The sequence below is a fragment of the Neodiprion fabricii genome, chromosome 6 (assembly GCF_021155785.1).
Source record: "Neodiprion fabricii isolate iyNeoFabr1 chromosome 6, iyNeoFabr1.1, whole genome shotgun sequence".
Classification (NCBI taxonomy): Eukaryota; Metazoa; Arthropoda; class Insecta; order Hymenoptera; family Diprionidae; genus Neodiprion; species Neodiprion fabricii.
In genome coordinates this window covers 14,789,100-14,814,256 of record NC_060244.1, presented here as the reverse complement: position 1 = coordinate 14,814,256, position 25,157 = coordinate 14,789,100, and the positions used below count along the sequence as shown (strand labels likewise).

The 25,157-nt window shown below is 36.8% G+C and overlaps 1 protein-coding gene across 2 annotated transcripts; it reads right to left on the bottom strand.

The window, feature by feature from the left end:
• Window positions 1-21,671: 21,671 nt before the first annotated feature.
• On the bottom strand, window positions 21,672-24,413 carry LOC124184831. Of its 2 annotated transcripts, XM_046574938.1 has the most exons (4): window positions 23,771-24,413; window positions 23,058-23,231; window positions 22,646-22,924; window positions 21,672-22,564 (listed from the first exon to the last, which is right to left on the bottom strand). In XM_046574938.1, exons 1-3 carry the CDS (start codon window positions 23,949-23,951, stop codon window positions 22,656-22,658), a joined length of 624 nt encoding a protein of 207 aa, XP_046430894.1. In that variant the 5' UTR covers window positions 23,952-24,413; the 3' UTR covers window positions 21,672-22,564; window positions 22,646-22,655. The 2 variants fall into 2 exon arrangements, with proteins under 2 accessions (XP_046430894.1, XP_046430893.1); XM_046574937.1 differs by lacking the exon at window positions 23,771-24,413 and having other exon boundaries at window positions 23,058-23,720.
• Between the last annotated feature and the right edge of the window lie 744 nt (window positions 24,414-25,157).

Below are 25,157 nucleotides of genomic sequence, written 5' to 3'. Positions count from 1 at the left end.
TTGTATCTTAACACCGTTTAATACTTTTAATAAATTTTAATACGAGTAAAAAAATTTATTTGCACTCATACTCTTAAAAGGAGCCCTTTGACCACGTGTCGTGAATCCCCATGCAGCGTTTACTGCTTCTACGTCTTCCTCACTATTCTTTTTGCATGGACCACCATTGGGTTCTTCACGTAGGACCAATATTCTGAAGAGTAAAATTATATAACTACTCCCATTTTTTACTAAAAATCATAACTGTAGCTGTAATATTTTCAATACTTCAAGAAGTCTTTGAGTTTGTTAATTTCATGGAGGCGAAGCTATTTAAAAACAATACCACTTGAAAAAAAATTGAGGTCTAGTTTAGAATAAAGATTTTTCACGTTTTTATTTTTTGTTCGGGTTAAAAAAGGTGAATATTTTTTATAAAATAAAGTTGTACTTTAAAAACACAATTGAATATTTCTTTATGTACAATCAATTGTAAACATTATAGTTGAAGGAATGTAAATTCGAAAAATTGGTGATTTTGAAAAATTAACGACGGAGCCAGGAATCGAACCTGGCGTCTAGAGTTGCTTGACCGGAGCCTTACTCCTATGAGCCTATGAGATTTTGATGAAATAATATCTGTGCATTGAAGATATTAAAGAAATGAAATAACATGGAATTTTGAAAAAGGTACGCCAAGGCGGTACGTCGGAGCGTAACACCGCCCTGACTCTGTTGTCGTTAATTTCTCTCATCACCTTTAAACATTATACTTGTTGGCAATTTAACCATAAACATCATTCCATATTCTGTATTCTATTCTTCCGCATCACGGAAGTTGGGAAATCTATCTCTCATAATTTATTGTTGAATTCGTTGAGCCAAAGCGCGTGGTCCTCGTCTGTTGTATTCTTCATCTTGATCCATCGGATCAACATCATTCTCTACGGGATGAGCTATCGGTGCTAGTTGTTCGTCATCTTCATTGTTTAATCGTAGTTGCACTCTCATGTTGTGCAGTACTGCACACGCATTAACAATTTTCGCTGCGAACGCTGGTTCGTACATCAAGACTTGCTGGTATGACAAGCATCTCCATACAGATTTAAAAAACTCCAAAAAACCGCTCGACGACGCTTCTAGCCTTACATAGTTGTTGTGTATATTGATGTTGTCGCGTATCTTCAGAAAAATTGGCCAGAGGTGTTAACAGCCAAGGCTCCAATGGATATCCAGCATCACCTGATGGAAAATATATTGATTTAGAAAAAAGTAGACTAAATATAATATGCATATTATGTATATAAAACTCAAACTGAACCTATGCTGCTTTGCTGAACAGTGAAAAATATTTTCGCTTTGACTGCGCTTAAGGTGTTAACCAAGATTCATCACAGCTTCTTGAGGCAGGCGAAAAAGGCTGAGAAACTCTTCTCGTGGTAGCTGAAACGGATTCTGAGCATCTCTCAGTCGCCTTCTTTCCACACGACGTTCGAGTCGACGTAATCTTTCCTCAAGAACGAATACATCCCAAGCAAGGTATTCGATAGCCATGATCCTTTGAGATTGAAGATAATCAAAGAAACAGCGTAAATAATAGACTTAATAGTAGAAATGAATTATTAATGAAATTAATGAATAATTATATTTGTGGAAGCAACTTTGTGGGTTCTTTGGAGCAATACTACAATTTATAGGTTATGTTATTCTTTTTTAGAAAATAATAAAATCTATTCTACAATTTTTTCTGAAGTCAATCTGCATTGATAATTCCTAATTACTGGAAAATTCAACTTACTTATTGGTTATTTCAAACGGCGTAATTATTTTTTACTTTCGGAGCACTTTTCGAAGCATTTTCTCGGAGTCGAGAAAAATATGGGAAACGCAAAATTCGCGATTTTCAGCAAAACGGTAAGTTTTATCATAAAATTAGCCCCGACAAAAATTGTAGATCAGATGATTATCTATAAAAAATGTCCAAATACTTGTTTCCTAAAAGCCACTGTTTTAGAGATATAACGATTAAAAAGTTGAAGGAGTTGTAATCGTTATAATATGTATAAGTACACCACGTATATACATCACTGAAACTGTAATGCAAGTAAAAATATCGTTCTATCGGTCAGTGTAACTTACACATAAAATATTATAAATATGAGAATTTCAGGCAAAAAGAAACCCAGTCCCTCATTTTATACGCCAGTGTAACCTTGAGCAACATCTGTCTCCCATTCAACTTATAAGGGATTTTTTATGGTTAACATCAGTTATGAAAATATTAGTGAGAGAACATTTTTATTTATTGGCGTTTTGACACAGAAACCGGCAAAATGGGTTTACAAGGTGACTGAAAAATAATAAAAAAGAAACCATTCACACATCACTCACACCAAAAAACTTAAAATACGCCCACCAGCCTGTGGTTTTCCAAATTAGAAAGGCAAAAATAAGGTTATACTTGTGACTCTGAATACGAAAAGCAAATTACTCTAAGTTAAATGAAATATGGGTACAGGAAAAGACACTGGAAGGCTAGAGAAAGGAGAGTAGTAAATTTGTTTCTAACATCAATTCCCCCACCTACAAAATCTCGAGATTTTGCTCTGGTGTCTTATCAAACATAACAGGTACATCAGACTATCACATCAAGGACACCTGGTCCTTTGTAAACAAAATCAGGGGAAAAACAATTCCGCCTGATCACCTGTTAGTATCCCTAGATGTCAAATCACTGTTTACCAACATTCCAACCAAACTAGCAATATCAATCATCAGTAAAAACTGGCCTAATTTGAAATGTCACACTAACATTAATAAAAAAGAATTTCTAGCTGCCACCAAACTTTGTTTAGATTCATGCTATTTCGCCTACAAAGATAATTTCTATCAACAAATTTTTGGCGTAGCAATGGGCTCACCAATTAGCCCAGTAGTAGCGAATCTGGTACTCGAACATTTTGAAAAAAAAATCATTTCAAATCTTCCTTTTAGCCTACCTTTTTACTATCGTTACGTCGATGATATTATAACGTGTGTCAAAAATGAAAATTTACAACTCCTTCTTGACAAATTTAACAACTTTCACCCACGTATTCAATTCACCTTCGAGTTGGAAAAAGATGGTAAAATCAGTTTTTTAGACACTATGGTAATCAACCAGAATGACACCATAATCTTAGATTGGCACCACAAATCAACCTGGTCTGGGAGATACATTCATTTCAACTCACATCATCCCATCAAACACAAAAAATCTGTCGCCATATCCTTATTTGATCGCTGCCTTAGAATATCAAACCCTCAATTCCTCAAAAAGAATTTAAAACTTGTAGAAACAACTCTTATCTCTAATGGCTACCCTATAAAATTCATCAATGATATCAAAAAGTATAGAATAGAAAAAATGTACAACTCGATTGATTGGAATGTAGACTCCAACAATCCAACTGATGTTAATGATAAATTTAAAAACTCTATCTCTATACCGTATATAGAAAATCTATCTAGCCAAATCAAAAAAATTCTTAATGACGAGGGAATTGAAATTACTTTTAGAATATCTAATACTACCAAACTGTCTCTGTTTTCTCATCTGAAATCTGTTACTCCTAATTTAGAGAAAATTAACTGTGTATATAAAATACCATGTCGAGACTGTAGCATGAGTTATATTGGACAAACGTCACAACACCTAAAAAACAGAATCTCTGGTCATCGTTCTAATATTAAATGCCATGTCACAGACAGATGCGCTTTAGCAGATCATTCTTTGACCCTGGGTCACAATTTCGACTTCAACAACTCTATAACCCTAGCTACAGAACCGAATTGGTATAAACGTATCATCAAAGAAATGATCCATATCTTTAAGAACAAAAGGAACTCTGTTAACAAACGTACAGATATTGAACATCTTAGCCACCTATACTCTAACATTCTCTAGTTTACATTATCGTGTTTTCAAATCATTGGCGCCCCTCACTCCGATTGGTCACTGCCTTTGTACTCCGTGACTTTCGAACATAGATCAAGTTCACACGTGATCAACATAGATTTACGGATCGATTCCCGCTAACCTTCACTTCCATCCGAAATGCTGTACAACTAACAACACCTAAGCATGTACTGGTCGTCATTTTTTGTGAGTAATCTTTTCAAAATTAATTGATCTTTTCCCAATTCCATTTTCCAAAATTATTAATAAGCATTTTCTGACATATTTGTATTGCTCATCAACCAATTTTTTCCTCTGATTAACCTATTTTCAAATTTTGACACTTAACCTAAAACTGTCATTCTGACAGTTTCTTGAAACTGTTTAATTTTCACCTAATTTTGTACAACAACAAATATTGTTTTTAAACATATTCCTTGCTTTCAATTCAGATCTGTTATGCTGAAGCATCCTATTTTTGTTAATTATTATAGAATTTATTCCTGAGGATGGTCGGCAGGGCCCGGCCGAAACGTCGACTCTTTTTATATTCACGTCCTTCAAAGTATTAAATTCTTCTTCTTCCTAACCGGAATTTCGACGAACTCTCATCTTCAATCTACCTCCTGGTCACAAACTTCTTCCCTAAAGTAGTAAATTACGTTACGTGTGACTTTACACAATGTTAAAAACTTATCTTGTTGGTGGTCTCATGGCCTGAGTAACGAACTGTGACACAAAACGACTACTAATTCATTACTATCGACGTTGGCTCTCGCTGCGTTCCACGTGGCGACGATCGGAGAATGATAACGAATATTATGGTGTTCTGGTCAGATAACATTCCATCAGGATTCGAAGTGCTCACTGGACAGTGTGCTAGCAGTTACATTTATACGATTTGATTCGACGAAGGAATTTAAATTAAAAAACAAAGAAAAATGAAGGCGGTCTACGAGGTATTAGGTGTGCCACTCATTGCCGTGGCGTCTTCTCTCAGAGTCTCTTTGCCGCGAACGGATATCCCGTGAGTTTGACTAGTATTGCTATATTTGTGAAGTATTAGTGACCAGGAGGTAGATTGAAGAATGAGGAAGGTTTAGTCAAAATCCGGTCAGATAAATAGATATATTTAATTGTTGGGCAAACGAACATGTTTGCGTTTGCGACGTTTCAGCCGGGTCCTACCGACCATCATCAGGCTATAATAATTACAAAATGTTTCAGAAGACAATTCTAATTAGAACAGAATTTCTATTTTTTAAATGATGTGACGTCTGTCCAATATAACTTTTGCTACAGTCTCGACATGGTATTTTATACACACAATTGATTTTATCTAAATTAGAAGTTACAGATCTCAAGTGAGAAAAATGAGGATGTTCAGTAATATTATTAATTCTAAACGTAATTTCGATGCCTTCAATTTTCAAAACTTCTTTAATCTGGCTAGATAGATTTTCAATATAGGGTATAGAGATGGTGTTCTTAAATTTGTCATTATCATTAGGTTGATTGATAGAGTCTACATTCCAATCTGTAGAATTGTACATTTTTTTCAGCTCTATACTTTTGAATATCATTGCTGAATTTCAAAGGATAGCCATATGGAATGAGAGTTGTTTCCACGAGTGTGAGATTTTTTTTTTTTTTGAGAAATTGAGGGTTTGAAATTTTGAGATAACGTTCGAACAAAGCTATGGCGACAGATTTTTTATGTTTCATAGGATGATTTGAACGATAATGAATGCATTTACCATATATCCATTGAAATCCACTTGAATCTTACTGTCAAATAACTTCCAAAGTAAATCAAACAAAAGAATTTTTAAAACATCATAATCACTTAGTCGTTACTGATGCTGACAAAGGCAATATAACAGTCGTCATGGACAAGATGGATTTTGAACAAACGTGCCAACATATTCTTAATGATTCCAACACATACACTCTTATCTCTCGTGATCCCACCAATAAGATACAAAAACAAGTCAATGATATGATAAACCTGTGGCACCAGAAAAAATTTATAGATTCAAACTCGGCAAGAAATCTCGAAACCTACAACTCTCTGCCTCCTAAGACATATTTTCTACCAAAAATACACAATATCAATGTACCTCTCAGACCAATTGTATGCAACATCAATTCACCTACGTTCAAAATCTCCAGGTTCTACTCTGGTGTACTCTCTAACATCACAGGGAAATCCAACTATCACATCAATGACACTTGGTCCTTTGTAAATAAAATCAGAAATACACCAATCCCCAGAGAACACCTATTGATCTCCTTAGATGTCAAATCATTGTTTACTAATATTCCAACAAATTTAGCAATTTCTATAATCAGTGAAAATTGGCCCAAATTAAAATCACAAACTAAAGTCAACAAAAAAGAATTTCTTGTAGCTACAAAACTTTGTTTCAACTCTTGCTACTTCGCCTACCAAGAAAAATTTTAACAACAAATTTTCGGTGTAGCCATAGGCTCACTAATTAGCCCAGTGGTAGCAAATTTAGTACTTGAACATTTTAAACAAAAAAATTTCTCGCAGCTTCCCTCTAGTCTCCCTTCCTACTACCGTTATGTAGACGATATTGTAACGTTCTTCGACGTTACGGAAATAAATATGGATCCGCGAGTTGCCTTATCAAGTCAAAATCAAAAGCGTGAATAAAATGTTGTAAAAAAGCTTCAATTGCGTAATATGCGTTTCTCGTCTAAAGTCTGAAACAAGACTGTTTTTACAATAATGTTGGTTGACGCAGCAACCTTATTCTTTTGAAAGACATAAGAGGTTTATAAACGTCTTTTATCTGTGATGACTACTAGATCATTAAAGAGGGGGCAAAACGGGTGATTTCACCCTTTGTAACACTACTTCCCCCCGAGGAAAAGAGTCGTCCCGACTCGGGAAAGATGAAACAATTATAAAAGTGATCTAGTGTCACGAGCGCCGCACATTTACCCAAAATTGTAACGTAACAATTATCATTTTTTATTATTATTATCATAGAGACAAGGAAGCATAGTTTTAGTTTGACCATATAAAGTATCTCATTATAATCAGTTCGTGGTATAGCCAAGCGCAACGGCGTAGCTGGACAGCCAGCAACGTCAGCGTCTTCGCGCCCGCCGGATCTCGGGTGTAATCAACACCGGGATGAGGCGAGCGCGAAATCACGCGCTCCGAGGATGACCGTTGCGAGGCGAGCCTTTGTTTAAAATTGCAAACTCAGCAAAAAGCTCGCTCGCCGTCCGACGTTCCAAGGGGTGTCGGACGAGCGAGCGAAGTCAGTCCCGTTAGAGACAGCATTAAACCAACATCTACGGAATCAGGCTCCTTCAGAGCTGTCGAGTAAAGAGTTATCAGTCTTGGGTCTCCGACGATCACAGAGAGAATTCCCTGTGAATCTATCCGCGGTCATTCAAGCGTCTCGCGTCGCGACATCAGTCTGTGAAGTTAGAATTAAGCGCTATAAGCAAAGCCACGAACTTGATCAAGCCGTGTAGTACATAAGTGAGTGAGTGAAGGTGTAAGCTTCGGCACCTGAGAAGCCGAAGCCGAATCCACGAGTGAGATCACGAAAGAGCGAGAACGTGAGTAGCGTAAGAACATATTGTAAGCTTCCTTATCTTAATATCGCTGCTTCAAGTTATTCATTAAATATCTATACTTGCTTCCATTCAAAACATTCGCACACAATAATTGAAATCCTCCAAACCATTTCCCACGGAACGCCCTGTAGAGGACGTTCACCCCCGAATCCGCCAATAATTAAATAAATAAACCTCATTAATAACAAAGAGGGTAAGTCGTCGCGTGCGAGACCGCTCCGCACGTGACACTAGCAGTCAGTGCTCAAAGGTGAGTTGGAGCTGTGGCTCTAAAAACTTAAGGACTCCCTTTTTCACTATCTGGCATTTGCCCACAGTCTCAAGGTAAACCACAGAAAACCTTGAGCAGATAGTTGAGCGTGAAATAATTTCAAAAATTTATGTGCCTTGTTTTTATAAAGGTAAGTGTTATTGAGTGATATGTGGCTTCATGAATTCGAAGTTATCAGCATCGGTCCAGATCGATGTCGAAAAGAAATCCAATCCTCTTCACGAAGGATTGCCCAAACGAAACAGGTTCGGGTGAAAACATCGAGGCGGGAACCGAAAATTCCAGGACCAAACGGAATAAAACCAGACTCCTTTTGACAGGAAATAGGGAAATAGATGGGTGACTGATCCTAATCTTCGTTAGAAATAGCTCACTCTAGAGTTCTGGAAGGACAAATGTGAGTGATGGTATAACAATTCAAATTCACCAAGTGAATTTGGGAGAATACACGAATAAAATAAATTAATGTGTATTCAAAAGAAAAGGAACGATCTTATCTGAATCATTTCTGTGTCCTCCTCCAAAATAAGGGCACCAGTCATCCTCAGGAATCGGGGAAGATTGGGAGGAAAAGGCTGTGTTGAATAACCCGAAAAAGTGCTCACAAAAACTGACAATTAAGGTTAATAAAATGTGAAAATCAAACAATCGCTCATCGACCTCGCAAAATAATCGTGGCCCTATTCACATCATAAAAGAAACCAAAGCCTATCCGACACAAAATCCGATTCAAAAGAAGTTTCTAGAAAGAAACAATCGAAGAAAACAAATTTCGAGTTGATTGGCAACCCAGAAATAACAAATCATTATCGAGTTATCTTTATTAAAAGAAACATATCAGAAATCCATAATTTAATCAATGCCAGAATTCTGGCTCAAACTTTCAATTTTACGAACTTCAAAAACCTATCAGAAGAAGAATTGGAAAGTCAATTTCAAGACTCATGGAAAAAGTTTTCCTGTGGTTTTTTTGAGGAAAAAATCAAAAAAGGGAAACTTGGTTTCCTCTGTTCGTCATGCTTCACCCACAGATAAATGAAAAAATAAACACAATAAACAACCCCTTACTGCTAATTAATTAATTGTTTTTCAATTGATTGGAAATCTTTGAAAATTCCAGTCCCGAACATCTTCGTGGTGAAGCAGACTTTCATGCAACCTTTTTCAAGAATAATACCTCCTGTGAAGACTGTAAAGAAAGTCTAATCTTCATTAAAAAACCAACCGAAGGCGGTCCAGAATGCGAGGCCGTGAAAACTGAATTGAAAAGTATTATCAAAACTGCCTATTATTTTCAAATTATTTAGTTTTTACTGTTTCAATATTTATGAGAATGTAAATATTTGATTTGATGATTTTTTTTTCTGAATGAAAAATAAATTTGAAGGTTTAACCTTGTCCGCGTATCATTGCAAGACAGAAACTAGAATATACTTGATCGGCTGTGGATTCTGCATTGATAACCAAAACAGGAGCCGATAAGGAAGATAAGGTTTGTTTTACGAGCCAATCTTCATGAACCTCATGAATAGTTCTGGGTAGCTCTAAAGAAATGCTCGATTCCTCCTCATGGGAACGGGAACTAACTCGAGCAAAAGAATTTTCTGGGGAAACTCGCAAATAAACAATCAAATCTACTCTGAGCTCAGACAAGCGAATGAGAAAATCAAAATTTTTCATCAATAAATGAGATTCGAAGTCGCGAAAATTACCTAACCTTCGACGAGCTTCTACGAAACAATTGCTACTGAATATCGATCTTTCCATCACCTTTGCAGGTAATGAAGTCGTCTCAGAATGTCATCTAACATAACCATTTGAGCGAAATGCTGAAAATAACAGCAATAACGATCTGGGTCCTGATACATCAAATCTCAAATATTAATTCCAGCTACATCTTGATATTCCTCAAGAGGTTCTAAAAGTGTACAGACCTGGCGATCTGCTAAAACCTCTTGATGAAAGTTGTTTTTCCGCATCCGATATTCCCTTCAATAATGATCGTAAGCGGTCGAGTCTTACTCTAATAAATTCCAAATTCAAATTCTTCTCCCAATCGATGACCGACTGTGAAGAAGGTCAAGTCGATTACAGTCGTCAAGGGTGTTCGTTTGAAGATCTAACCTCGAAGGATGTTCCTAGTCTTGAAGAGACTGTTCCAGGTTGATCTTCTTCAAATGGAGCAAGACGATCGAAGTGAACCACTTTCTGACGCGAATGAGCAGATCTTCGAATTCTATAAACATCATTTATCTGGTTAACCACTAAGTAAGGGCCTTCCCAATTTCTTTGTGGTTTTGGACATCGTCCTTTCTGTCTTCGGGGTTGAAAAGGCCAGACAGAATCTCCAGGATTAAATTTTAAATCTCTGGCTCGAATATCAAAACGAGTTTTTAATTTGTCTGAAGCCGTAGAAATTCTACTCCTAGCAAAGTGATGAATTTCTTCTGAACGTTGTTGTAATAAAAAGGCAGAATCTGTTTGATGCTGTCTTTGCACAGGAACAGGGCCTTTCTATAAATCTGACGGAAGTCGAAGATTTCTTTCAGTAAGCATGACAGCTGGCGTCTGCTTCGTCGTCTCATGGATCGCAGATCTGTAAGATAAGAGGGAGAAAGGGATCCAGGAGTCCCAGTCTCTCTGATTCTGCTCTACGAAGGACGACAAATACTGTAGCAAGGTTCGATTTGGACGCTCTATCATGCCATCAGATTGCGGATGCGAAGGAGCCCTATGAGTTTTTCTAACCCCTAAAATCTGAGTAACCTCTTTCATTAAGGTTGACTCAAAATTTCGGCCTTGATCAGTATGAAGTTCCAGAGAAACTCCGTGTCTACAAATAAACTCTTAAACGAATGCCTGTGCTACAGTGGAGGCTTCTTGATTAGCAAGAGGGACCACTTCAGGCCACTTAGTAAAATAATCGGCAATAACCAGAGCATATTTATTTCCAGAATGGGTTAACGGGAGAGGTCCGAGGATATCCATCGCTATCCTTTAGAATGGAGCTCCCACGTTTTAAATTTGAAGAGAGCTTTGTCCCTTCGCTCAAGGTCCTTTCTTTGCCGTGCAGATTCGACATCTTCGACACCAATCTTCAACGTCCATCCGGAAACGGGGCCAAAAGTAGAAGTCGCGAATTCTGCCCAAAGTTTTATTTGAAGCGAAATGTCCGCCTGCAGGAGAATCATGATAAAGAGCAAGAATCTCTGGAACTCGTGACCTGGGAACCAAAAGTTGCCACCTGATTTCTTTCAAGTCTGCAGATTCCCATTTTCGGTATGAAATTCCATCAATTAAAAGGATAGAGTCCCATTGGGGCCCAATAAATTTGCAAATCTGGCTCGGCTAAAGATATATCCTGCCAGTCCGGGCGAGTTTCTGCTTCTTTCCAAGACTTCACTTGATTCAAAGTGTTGTCCTCTTGTTGCGATTTTCTCCATTCCTCCTGGTTATTTTCGAAAGAAATCTTCCGTATTATAAGAGAAGGGTCACGGTTTTTCTCCAATCGTGCACACTGTTTACACTCTGGCATTTCCTCGCAGGGTCTTCAAGAGAGCATCGGCGTTTCCATGATGAATTCCTGCTCGATGACGAATATCAAAATCGTACTGACCGAGCCTTTCTCACCATCTAGCTACCTGACCTTCGGGAGATTTGAACGAAAGTAGCCACCTGAGAGAAGCATGATCTGTACGTATCAAAAATCTCCTGCAGTACAAATAATGGTGAAAATGTACTACGGTCTTAACAACAGCTAAAAGCTCTCTACGAGTGACACAATGATTCCTCTCGGTTTTACTCAAAACTCTGCTGAGAAAGCTTATCACTCTCTCCTGACCTCCCTGAATTTGTGACAGAACCCCGCCTATTCCTGAAAGAGAGGCATCCGTATCTGAAATAAAAGGAAGTTCGACCTCTGGATAAGCTAAAATAGGCGAAGAAATAAGATTTTCTTTCATTTACTTGAAAGCCTCTTCGCATTACGGGGTCCAGTCAAAAGGAATCTTGATTTCGATCAAGTGATGGAGAGGTTTAGCTATACCAGCGATACCTTTTACAAATCTTCTGTAATACGTACAAAGGCCTATAAAGCTTTGAAATTGTTCTTCATTCTTAGGTGTCGGCCAAGAAGAAACCTTCTCGATTTTGGATGGGTTGGTCTTCACACCTTGTGCTGAGACGGTATGTCCGAGGAAGCCTACTTCTTTATGGAACAGATGGCATTTTATCGGGCTCATTTTTAGGCCTGCTTGCTTGAGCCTAGCGAGAATTGTTTGAGATTTTGAACTTCGTCTTCAAAGTTCTTGCCAAAAACCATTATATCGTCTAAATAGACGAGGAAAATTTTGCCAGTGAGCCCATGGAGAACAGCCTCCATTATTTGTTCAACGGTAGCCGGGGCATTACTCAAACCAAACGGCATAACCTTGAACTGCCATAATCCTCCTAAACCCGTAACAAAAGCTGTTTTTTCTTTATCTAGAGGATCCATTTCGACCTGCCAGTATCCGCTCTGACGATCTATGGTGCTGAACCAAGTTGCACCAACTATCAGGTCGAGTGTTTCGACGATTCTGGGTAGAGGGTAAGAATCTTTTTTCGTGATATCGTTCAGCTTCCCGTAATCGATACAAAATCGTTCCGATCCGTCCTTTTTGTTAACAAAGACGATTGGTGAAGCCCAGGGACTAGACGATGGTTCAATCACATCGTTCATTAACATGTCTTCCACAAGCTTCTTCACCTCTTCTCGGGCGTTGAGAGCGAGTCTTCGAGGAGCTTGTTTTATTGGTAAACGCTCTCCGACGTCGATCTGGTGCTTGACAGAAGAACATCGGCCCTTATCACCACTATCTTTGGCGAAAGAATCTATACATTCTAGCAAAAGAGATTTGAACGATTCTTCCTGAGCTGGATTCAACGAAATGGAAGATTTCTCAACAAGGCTTTGTAAATGTGAAGGAAAATGTTGTTGAAAATCATCCTCGGAAAGTTCTATTTCCAAATTCTAGGAGGAGTCCAATAAATTCCATTTCTGTTTGCACAAAGTGTTATTTCGCGATTGTTTGAAGCTTGTAAATTTCTCTTGGTCGAGATAACACAGCTATGAGCTGTAAGAAAGTCTATTCCCAAAATACCTTCATCCTCTATATCTGCTGTAAAAACCTTATGCGGAGAGTCGATACACCCAAAAAGGTTAATTTGGACAGTAACCTGTCTCAAAACCGGGGTCGTCTCTCCAGTGGCTGTTCGCAGAGATAAAGAGGAAACAATCTGGTCATCGGATTTAAAAAGATCTGATCGAACTACGTTTACTTCCGCGCCGGTGTCTATTACCCATAGACAATCGACGCCATTTACAGTACCGCGCGCGTAAAGACCAGACTGTCGTAGACTTCTAATTAAAAACTGTTCTCTAAGAGGGCTTTCACTCCTAACAATTTGCGATGATTTTCGCCCCGACAAATCATCTGGAATTAGTTTTTTGGGTGAGTTCCTGTTGAAGAACTCGACTGAGGATTTGCTTCCCCTATTTTAATATTTTTCTTACGCCAGTTATAAGAGTTTGGATTCGAGCCTTGCATCGGTTCTCTACCAATTTTTTTAATTAGAAAACAATGATTGGCGTCATGGCCTATTTTTTTACAAAATATACAGGTCAAGCCGGTTTGACTCGTCATGACCGCGTTCCTATTTACACGCTTGTTTTGCTGGTTTTGAAAAGAACCTCGATTTCTTGGTTTAAAATTACTATTGTTATTTTTATTTCTATAATTTTGAGGTTTTGGCTCCTCCGAGTGTTCAAAACTTCGTCTTTCTGAGGTGCTTTCGGACACCTCAATCCGACGAAGCTTGTTCAACCCAAAATATTGGTTCCTCATTGCCTCCACCTCGAGGGCTTAGGCCGTTGCCTTCCGCAGAGAAGTGAGACCCGATGTCCCAACGGCCATTTCAATTTCTGGATCATTGATTGCACTTAAGAAAGCTTGTGTTGCTAATAAATTACGAGACGGCTCGTGATCTGGCAAAGCTATACGAGAAAGCCGTTCAATGTCTTGACTAAGAGACGCGAGGTCTTCGTCTCGTCCTTGTCTTCTGGTCTGTAATTGAGCTGTATATAATTTTGTCAAATGGTCATTTCCGTATCTTAATTTAAGCGCGGAGCTAAGTTTTCCATGATCGTAAATTTCTTTCCTAGACAATGCCGTTAAAACATTCAAAGCCGGCGTCCAAAGACAAGAGGCAAGACTGTGGGCCCTGATGGCGGAGTCCCACTGATTATGCTTTGCAATTGTGCTAAATTGACGCTTATACTCTGCCCATGGAATCTTTCCATCAAAAATCGGCGGTTTTAAAGGATCAAACGGTTTCTCGTTAATCTGAGAAGCAACCCCAGGAAATCTTGAATTATTTATTTGACTTAAATGAGAATATCGAGGCTGAACCTGAGACAGAGGCTTGGAAAAGCCAACCCCATTATTTACTCCTGTTCTACAAATTGGGGATTCATCTCCCTCCCTAATAAAAGGTACAGACCTTGAGTCTCGAACATCCTGGAATCGTCGTGGATGTTGGACCTCCTGAACAGCGGGAACGGGAACAGGAGAGGGAAGCGGAGTAACGACTCTGGAACCTCGAGGGGTGACAGCCGGTTGTCCTGAGCCGTTCACCTGATGGACAGCCTGAAGAGCTGCCACAGTCGTCCGGAACAGTTCATGAAGACTGGTTTCGGATCATTCTTGAGCTTCTCTATCAAGCCTTCGCTGCTCCAACTGAGAGGCAAGTTCTCTTTTTCGTTTTCCTCGTTGATTAACGAGTTCTTGCTTTCGCTGCTCTTGTCGATCAAGAAGCAGTTGCAGAAGTTGCTGTTGATGACGTTCAGCGACTTCTTGTTGTTGGGACATGATCTTCAGCAGATGAATCTGAGAGACCGCCGAAGAAATTGGAAGAGGGTCCACTGAAGGTGATGAGATTGTCTCGGGAACCCGCGGATTTTTCATAATGGAAGGTTCCTCTCCGCCACTTTCCCTTCGACGTGAGCGTGTCATACGACTATTGCTCATAGTTAAAGTTCGCGCACTGAATTGACTCGATTAAAAAGAAACTCAAGATCCCGCTTCTGACACCAATGTAACGTTCTCTGACGTTACGGAAATAAATATGGATCCGCGAGTTTATTTATCGAGTCAAAATCAAAAGCGTGAATAAAATGTTGTGAAAAAGCTTCAATTGCGAAATGTGTTTCTCGTTTAAAGTCCGAAACAAGACCGTTTTTACAATAATGTTGGTTGACGCAGCAACCTTATTCTTTTGAAAGACATAAGAGGTTTATAAACGTCTTCTATCTATGATGACTACTACATCATTAAAAAGGGGGCAAAACGGGTGATTTCACCCTTTGTAACAATATTATAACTTGTGAAAAAAAAGAAAACTTACAATTCCTTCTGAATAAATTCAACAATTTGCACCCTCGCATACAGTTTACAATTGATTCGGAAAAAGATGGTGAAATCAGTTTTCTTGACACCTTGGTGATTAATCAAGATAATACTGTAATCCTAGATTGGCATCACAAACAAACTTGGTCTGGTAGATACATTTATTATCGTTTCGATCATCCTATGGAATATGAAAAATCTGTCGCCATAGCTTTGTTGGATCCTTTTCTTAAAATTTCAAACCCTCAATTTTTCAAAAAAAAAAAAAACTTAAAACTCGTGGAAACAACTCTTATTCCAAATGGCTACCCTTTAAAATTCATCAATGATATTAAAAAGTATAAAGTTGAAAACATGTACAATTCTATTGATTGGAATATAGACTAATAATCAGCCTAACGATAATGACAAATTTAAGAACACCATCTCTATACCCTATATTGAAAATCTATCTAGCCAGATTGAAAAAGTTTCGAAAATTGAAGGCATCGAAATCACGCTTAGAATTAATAATACTACCAAATATCTTCTTTTTTCTCACTTAGGGGCGTTGGCTAGCCAGAATGCGCGATCTACTCCGCTTCCCGCGTTAACCGTGGCGAGAGAGAGTAAGAAACAAGTGAGACGGAGCAGCCGAGCTGTCGCCGGAGTGGGGCGGGTGACGCGGGCCAGCCTCTTCCACCTCTCACGAGCATTCGGTTTCAAATCAGCGTTGCCAACCCTAAAGAAATTTCTTTAGATCTAAAGAATTTAGAGTCCGTTCAAAGAAAAAAGAAAAGTTGTTTTCTTATTAAGAAATATTGACGTTTAGACCGGAATCTGAAGAAAATCTAAAGATTTCTGACCAAATCTTAAGACTTATGGCGAAATCTCTTAGAATGGTTGTGAAATCGAAACACAGCTAAAAATCAACCAATTGCGAGGCTCCTGAGAAAATATGCACCAATCAGATAGCGTCTGCAATTTGCGAACGCACTTATTTAACAAGTTGATGGTACTAGTGGCGGTGTCGTAGTGGTGCAGCCGTTGCAGCACTGTGGCGGGAAAAATCTGTAGAACGATCAACGAAGTCCGTGTTGGAGGTTTGTATATTCAACTAATCTCAATACATATTTTTGCGTAGAAAGACATTTAAAGTTTCATGCAATTATTGTTTATGATTTCCATAATTTTATCCAATTTTCGAAACACTATGATTTTTAAATATTTATTCGTAATTTTTCATTATAGGGTTGTAACCTCAAATTTTTCATCCACGCGGGCGTGAGGTGAGTGATGTGACTTGTGGCTAACAATAATAAGGTGAGATTAATAGGCAGTTTTATTTGATTATTTCAAATTTTATTTATCCAAAACAGTTGAGTAGCTTTGTTGTTATTTAAAGCACCTAATTGTGACGTATTTCCTAATATTCAACTAAGTCTTGAATTTACCGATAAGCTGTTTTATTTTTATCCTACAGTATAGGAGACACGAATTCACCTGGAAACTGAATCCAGATTTAATTGAAGTCACGGTTTTTGACTTTGATCATGGCGTCGGACAGTGACAGCGTTCATTCTGATTCTAATGAAGAAAAACGTTTAAAAAAAACCCAAAAAAAACCTTACGCCCAGAAGTATATGTCATCATGGGAAAAGGATCCCTTAATGGAAAAATGGCTGGCAAGAAGCAAGATAAATGAACGTCACTTTTACTGTAACGTATGCAATGCTGACTACACTACTGTTGGTGGGAGATCAAATTTGCTCAAGCACAGGAAGTCTTCCAAACACGTACAGCGAGCCACCACTTTGAGGAAACAACCCGTTATTAATAATCAGAGCTTCAAGAGAGAAAGACAGGTATCGCATCAGATAAAGTATTCCGAAATCAGAATCGCAGCATTCATGGTAGAGCATAATATTGCCTTGAATACAGCTGATCACCTGACAAAATTGATTAAAGCTATAAGTCCTGATTCTGAGGTAGCTAAGGGTATCAGTTGCAGCAGAACAAAGTGCACTAAAATAGTGCAAAATGTCACAGGTTATAGTCAGTTTGAACAAATTGTGCAGTGTCTCCAAACAACCAAGTTTTCACTTCTTGTTGATGAATCCACAGACGTCAGCGCAACAAAGCACTTGGCACTAGTAGTCAGATTTTTTAACAATGGTCGGATAAATGATGTGCTTCTTGCCCTGATTCCTACACCAATTGTGACTGGCCAAGCTCTGTATGATCACGTTATCGCTTTTTTCAAAAAGCATAATATCCCATATAAATCGAATATGATTGGTTCTGCAAGTGACGGTGCAAGTAATATGTTCGGAACTCATCACTCTCTGTCCGTCTTGTTGAAAAAAGACATTCCGCACTTGTTTTTAATGAAATGCATCTGCCATTCTTTTGCATTATGTGCTAATTATGCGTGTGAAAAATTACCACGTGTAATCGAAGATATCGCCAGAGATGTATTCAACTATATCCAACATAGTTACAAGAGGCTCTCTGTGCTTAAACAATTCCAAGAGTTCTTGGGCCTGAAGCCCCACAAACTTCTTCACCCTTCACAAACCAGGTGGCTTTCATTGCTACAAGTAGTGAAAAGATTGCTCGAACAGTACGATGCGCTCATTTTGTTCTTTACTGATGCAGTTTATGAGGATAAAGTTCTAGCAGCAGACATGATTTTAAGCAGATTAAAAGAAAAGTATGTTAAAATTTACCTCCAATTCTTGGAATATGTACTGCCATATTTTACCAACCTAAATCTTGAAATGCAGTCGGAGGAAACAAAAATCCATCAACTCTATTCACGTGTGTCTACGGTATACAAGACGCTGCTGAACTGCTTCCTTAAGAGTGACTATGTTAGAAACACTGCTGTTGAAAGAATTGTGTTTGATAATCCGCATAATTTCGTTGTGATAGAAGAGGTCTACCTTGGTGCAAAAGTTACTGCGTCCATATCAAATGGTTCTCATGGACTAAGTTTGGAACAACTTTCAGATTTTCGTCTCAGATGTCTCCAATTTTACATTGAAGCCTGCAAACAACTGGTCAAGCGGTTCAATTTCCAAGACCCTAATCTCCCAGTGTTCAAAGAATTAGGCTTCTTAGATCCGACGCAAATGAGGTCACACAACTCCATCGCTCCTCTTGCATAAAAATTTCCAAACCTGGTCCACGAGAATGCTTTGAATGATCTGGACTCAGAGTGGAGGGAGTTAAAAAATCTGGAAATAAATGTGCCACTTGCACCCAGTATTGATTATTGGGAGACAGTCTCAAAACTTAAACCAGGTGATGGATCAGTTAAATTTCATCACTTGTCCGAGGAACTTGCACTGCCTGCCACACTCTAGTGCTGCGGTGGAACGAATATTTTCCCAAATCCAGCTTAATAAGACCAAAGTTAGAAATCGTCTGGAAGCCGAAACTTTGTCCGGCATACTGCACACTAAAACTTTGATTGGCAATGATCAGTGCTTCGATTTTGTAGTCAATCCAAACGTCATAGATAAGCACTCATCGCAAATGTACAACTAAAAATCAATACTTATAATTTGTACTAAGATAACAAAACCTAAGTCATCATAAATTTAAGGAAACTGTTTACTGTCTGGATAGCTGACATATTTCGACTATACTCATTGAATTATTCAGGTAAAAGTTGATAAATAATTAGTTTTCATTCCATAGGCTTTCAGTTATTGATTTGCATCTTTGGTGCGTAGACAATTTTGATCAGTAATCTTAATTTTGGAAACTATAAATAACAGCTATTGGGTGTTGGAGTGTCAGCTATTGAGATACTTACATTAAGTTATTGATAAGAAATTAAGACTGTGCTACAAAATGTGATAGATAGCAAATATATAAGTAGAAGTTTCTAATATCTTTATACCTACAATTCAGAATGTAGGATATAAATCTGTCTGTGTTACCTCGTTCGATAATTATTATTACATACTTCTAGAAAAAAATGTTGATATTATAAAGCGAAAAAATATATTATGTATTCCTATGTTTACTGAGTTTCAATACTGTCAAATATCACTCCTAAAAATAAGAAATCTGAAGAATTATTGTGGCGCCATTAACAAATCTAAAGAATTATTGTGGTGCCATCTAATAAGAAATCTAAAGAATTATTGTGGCGCGATCTAAAGAAATATTCGTCTGATAGGTTGGCAACGCTGTTTCAAATGCTTTTCAACAGCCCAGTGTATCGCGCTCGGCACGACGCAGCACCTGATGAATAATAAAAAAAAATAGACTCCTTTCAGATTCCACTTGAAAAATTTACTAGCAATACAGAATTTAATAAGGAACCCGAAACTATTTTTTTTATAATTTAAAAACTTGTCATTAATTAGGTAAAAATCGTCAAACATTTGAATTATGTACAAAAATTGGGGTTTTCAGTAATGTTTAACATTACATTTTTTTTCATGAAAGCTTATTCGTTCACCTTCCAAATACACTGCAAACGATGTCTTCACGTCGAATAGAACCGGATATATGAGCGCTCTTTTTGCATCAAAATTGAATGATTGTCTTGTAACTTTCGAAAACAAACATATTTCGGACGAACACCAAAATGCGTATCGATTCTTTTCACCTTTATTTCATGTGAAAAAAAGTATGAATAGATTGAAAAAATACAAGGTCACTTTTTGATTGACGTGACGTAGAATTCCCCATACGTATGTTGATATAGATATACATTCTTAATATTTCAACAAAAATTATATTCACCGGCGTCCGTATTCCCACGCAATGCGATCACGTGACTGGTAATAGTCTAATAGCCGGTATTCATAGTCAGGTTCGATTTGCAGGACTGTCTTGAGTCAGCTCAAAGCATAGCTTGATGGGCTGACAGCTGTTCCTAATACAGTCTCGAAAATAATGCGTAACCATTTATGAATACCGGCCGCACGTCGTCACAGGTCGTTTCAAATTGAAAATTGCAACGAATAGCTGTTAGCAAATGCATGATATAACAACGAAAATATCATCAATCTCCTAGGTCTCACCACGTGGAGATTGCTATCAAACAGAGGCCCACCCAACCCGTCCCTACCTCCCAACCATGATCGGGTTTGCACCAAACAAATGCAAAATGATAAAAACTAATATAAAATGATGAAAGTGAAATCAAACTCGTTTTAACTTTATAAACATAATCACGAAATCTGTATGAAAAGGATCTCATGGAAATTAAATTGAAACAGTATAAGTGAAACATGACAGTAATCTTGATAGAGAAAATTGATATCATAACAAGGCATCGAGCATTGTATACATTACATGGCTAAATAAATTCTATAGAAAGCGCAAACTATGGAAAGTAGTACGTCATTGTTGCAAAAATTAGTTATTAGTTATCATCTATTTAAAGTAAAATGTACGCTTGCTTTTTTGTAGAGGATTCAATTTCCTACAAAAATCTGTCTTTAGATTTTTTTTACGACGCTTCGTTAGCTAGTTATAAAAACTAGAAAAAGCAAACAACATTTATCCTATGTTATTCTTATGGAAAATCGAAAAGTGCTATGCGCCACCGCTTAATATTAATATTAAAATCTTAAATTTTAACTAATGTCTTTGTATACCTGAATGAAACTTTTGAACCTGTTTGGAAAGGAAAAAAAAAAATTTTTTTTTTTCTGAATCACCGTACACACGCAGTTCGGTCAGACTGCAGAAAGTATTCCCGGAATGACTAATCAAATATATAATTATAACAATATGACTAGCAAATTTTTAGCATAGTAATACATATAACTAACTAAACATAAATCACAGAAGTATTACACGTAAGCTATATAGAAAGCTATTGTATTTATGTACATATGTACTAGGCTGATCCAAAAAAAACGGCTAATTTTTTTTTTTTTCAAAATCCTCACATAAAAACTTCCGAGAAGGTGTGAAAAGACGCCTGTAAAAGCAGAGCCCTTAGTATTATTATTAAGAGGTCGCGCATCGGGAATTTCTATTTACCGTTTAAATAACACAGGAATAAATTTTTTTAAATTTTGCAATTTCGTATTTTTGTAACGGCTCATTGAATTAGCGGACCAAAGCATATTTTTGTAGGAAATTTGACGCTCTACAAAAAAAGTCCTTACAAAGTTTTCGATAGTCACACTCCTTCAAAAGTTATTCGAGGTCAAAGTTGAACTTACAAAAAAATTCAATGTTTTTTTTTTCGATGATACTATGAATCTTTTCTCATTATTTTGTTATAAAGAGGATAGATTTCGGAACAATTACATTTTCAAATAGTCAAGTGCATCAGTTATGGATTCTCCATGATAACATGTTTATTATTTAACATCGCATTTTTGTGAGGTAACTTTATATTGACTCGATGGGAAAATTAATGATTGAAAAAGCCCAATTAGAGTAAGATGTATTTATTGTGTTATATTCTATAACTTTTACATTTAGATTTCTCGTCTATAATATTCTCAAATTGTGACTATTTTAAGGTTGTTTTATTACAATCTGGGAAACTACGACGATGTTCTTGGACGACTTGCAATAGATACTGTAATTGTTCTTCGTTCTTGGTTAAACAGTTGTTGTAATCCTCAATCAGAGCAATACCTCGTTCTGCTGAGACATTAACTACAGAAAGTCTTCTAAAAAATCTAAATTATCTCTATAACTTTCATTATTAGACCATAATGATACGTCGACTTGAAGAAAATCGTATGATAAATCGAAGGCTTCGAGAAACATGAGTGAATTTTTCGAGACGAATTCACTTATATCTTTATCTAAAAATGATTCTAATTCGATTCCTTTAGCAACGTATCGATTTTCTCGAATAATTTTACTCTCCTTATTATTAATAATTGCTTCAAACATTTCTTTTTTTATTTCATTTGAGACATTGTTGTCAAACAATGCCAGTGCTGCTAGTTCTTCATTCATGTACCATAGATGATCACTAAATTTTTTTAATGCTTTTTGTACGACTGATGATTGAATTTCCTCGCAAAGAAGTAACTTTTTCAACAATTGCAAATCATTATTCGGTGCTTCGAATGCCAACAAACAAGTCAACCAAACTTTAATGTAGATTAAAATAATAAAAATACATATTTGACGCAAACTATTAATTTCTCGTTTAGAAAGAGAAAATTGGTCTCTGAACATGAAAATTTTCTAGCTGTAAATGTCCTTAGCCATCCATCGAGCATGATGCATCGCTCCTGGACATTTGAAACTTATTTCATTTTCTGGAAGACCATCAAGAAAGATCAATGATAACTCAAGAAGTTCTTTGTAATCATTCCTTGGCTGAGTAACCTGTTTAAAAAAATTTTTGTTAATTAAAATCTTTAAACACGAATTCCCAACTATTTCAAATATAAATGATAAGAAATATACCGTTAAGAAATTATCGATTAATTATTTCAAGTCTGTCTGTATTCAAGGCATTTGCAACAAATTTATCTTCCATGCCACTTTGATACTTTAAATGATCGGCTTTGCTCCACCAATTTTTAAATCGCCCAAAAATAGGTACATTGGGACCAGAAGTTGTGGGCCAAAACACCTCAAAAACTCCTTTCAAAATAATTTTGAAAATGTGATGGCGACAAGGTAACCTAATTAGTTTCCGGTTCAATTTTCTTTCAATCAAAGCAGCTGTGCCATTTAGTATTCCTGTAAATAATGTATGAATATGTAGATTAAAGATGGTGCCAATTAGTAAGAGAAACATAAGTGAGAAAATAGTATTAATTAGTAGCTATTAACTAGATTTTCAATTAATTAAAGATAACGAAACAAACCATACCAGTATTCACTGCTGGAGTGTCAAAGCACATAGCCTTAATGTAAGGAGTAACTTTCCAGTCTTCCAATGTATTTAATATGGCTACAGCATGATTTTCTGCAGTTCCGTCAAATATTTTTGGTACACCGAGGAGTTGATTGACATTCGAAGTAGATAATATTATTGCAATTCTATCTACAGATTCAGAACCGGTCAAATCAGTTAAAATTTTACCATCCCAATGTATAGTATAGCGATCTTCAGTTCTAAACTGTTCTTTCAAGTGCTCTGCGATAGCTTGTCTAAATCTAAGACGGGCTCGCCGGATAGTACTGTCGCTTAAATTTAATGTTTCAATATTTATTCCAATACTTTGGTAAGCAGCAGCTAAGATAAAAGTAGCATTTGGACTACTAACATTTGCTCGATCGAGGGCAGATACAAGTTCAGGAGTCATTACATCAATTTTAGGAGGAGGATTTGGCTGACTAGATGGAGGTTCAAAGTCAGAAAACATTTCTGATTGTTGACTTCCAGATGTCGTTTCTGTACCGGTTGTCGATTGGAACCGTGAAATAATACCACCATCCTGAACTGGACTACTAGTTGTAGGCTGATTAATACCCATTAACAAATATATATGATTAACAGCTAATACTTAAGAAACAAATGGAATCCTATTTGAGATAAAATATGAAATAATTGTTTTCTAAAAAAATAAAATAAATAATAACCATCAACATCGATATCCATGGCAACTTGATGAATTTCTTCATTTGAAGCACTTGTGTCAATAAATCCATAACGTTTGTTAGATCGTTGAGCTTCCAAAAATAGTTTTTTTGTATCATCAAGTTTTTGCTTCGGATCTAAACGAGCAATATCAAATAATTTTACAAACTTTTCTTTTAACATTGTCTCTTTTTTTGTCTGCGCAGTAGCTTTTTTTCGATATTGACGTTTCTTGAGTTTCAACCATTCATTAAATAATTTTAAAACTTTCTGCACAGCATGATAATTTTTGCAAGTTGGAAGTCCAGCTTGTAACCATTTTTGTTCAACTTTTTTTATTGTACTTGAAGCACTTTTTTTCTAATGTTAGTTTGTGTATACAATGCTGATATAAGAACGCTGATAGAACCTCACCGTTTGTTGGTAATTCTAGTCCAACAAGATTTTCTTTGATATCACCAATTAAGTATGTTTTATTTTCCATAATAGTCAATGAAATAACAAACAACAAAACAATAAACTTAGGGAGCAAAATAATAAATAGTAATATCTGAAGTTCGATTGAAAAGAGAGTTAGAAACAATGTGGCACAGTAACGAGGAAAATCAAAACATGTGTCTTTTTGGTTATGTCGGTAAAAAAGTGAACTCCATTTCTTAATAAGCTACTGCAAGTAATTTTTGTTTAATAAAGTAACTTCAGTTCATTCGTTTAAAAAAAAGCGCCTAAACCAAAAGTTTTGTGACGAAAGACGAATCTACTTATAAAGTAAAGTTAAAAAAATCTCCGAATAGCAAAAATACATCAGAAAATATTATTGCTAGCAAAATATTGAGAAAAGATTCATAGTATCATCGAAAAAAAAAAAACATTGAATTTTTTTGTAAGTTCAACTTTGACCTCGAATAACTTTTGAAGGAGCGTGACTATCGAAAACTTTGTAAGGACCTTTTTTGTAGAGCGTCAAATTTCCTACGAAAACATGCTTTGGTCCGCTAATTCAATGAGCCGTTGCAAAAATACGAAATTGCAAAATTTAAAAAAATTTATTCCTGTGTTATTTAAACGGGAAATAGAAATTCCCGATGCGCGACCTCTTAATAATAATATTAAGGGCTCTGCTTTTTACAGGCGTCTTTTCACACCTTCTCAGAAGTTTTTATGTGAGCATTTTGAAAAAAAAAATTAGCCGTTTTTTTTGAATCAGCCTAATATGTACATATATTTATATTAGAGTTTTTTGTCGTCTATTGGTCGTCAATTTACTGTTTCTTACGCGCGGCCGTCTGGGCTTCGATGATTTGAGGGGGGGTTCGTGGATTGAGAGTTGTCGGGTGCGTCTAGAATCTACGATCACGGGTAACAAACAGAAGTGAAAGAAATCTGCTA

Coding starts and splice junctions, on each gene's coding strand:
- LOC124184831 (XM_046574937.1), bottom strand. CDS start 23,664: ATGGGTATTAATCAGCCTACAACTAGTAGTCCAGTTCAGGATGGTGGT. Junction 22,925..23,057: donor CACTCCAGCAGTGAATACTG/GTATGGTTTGTT, acceptor CATTATTTACAG/GAATACTAAATGGCACAGCT.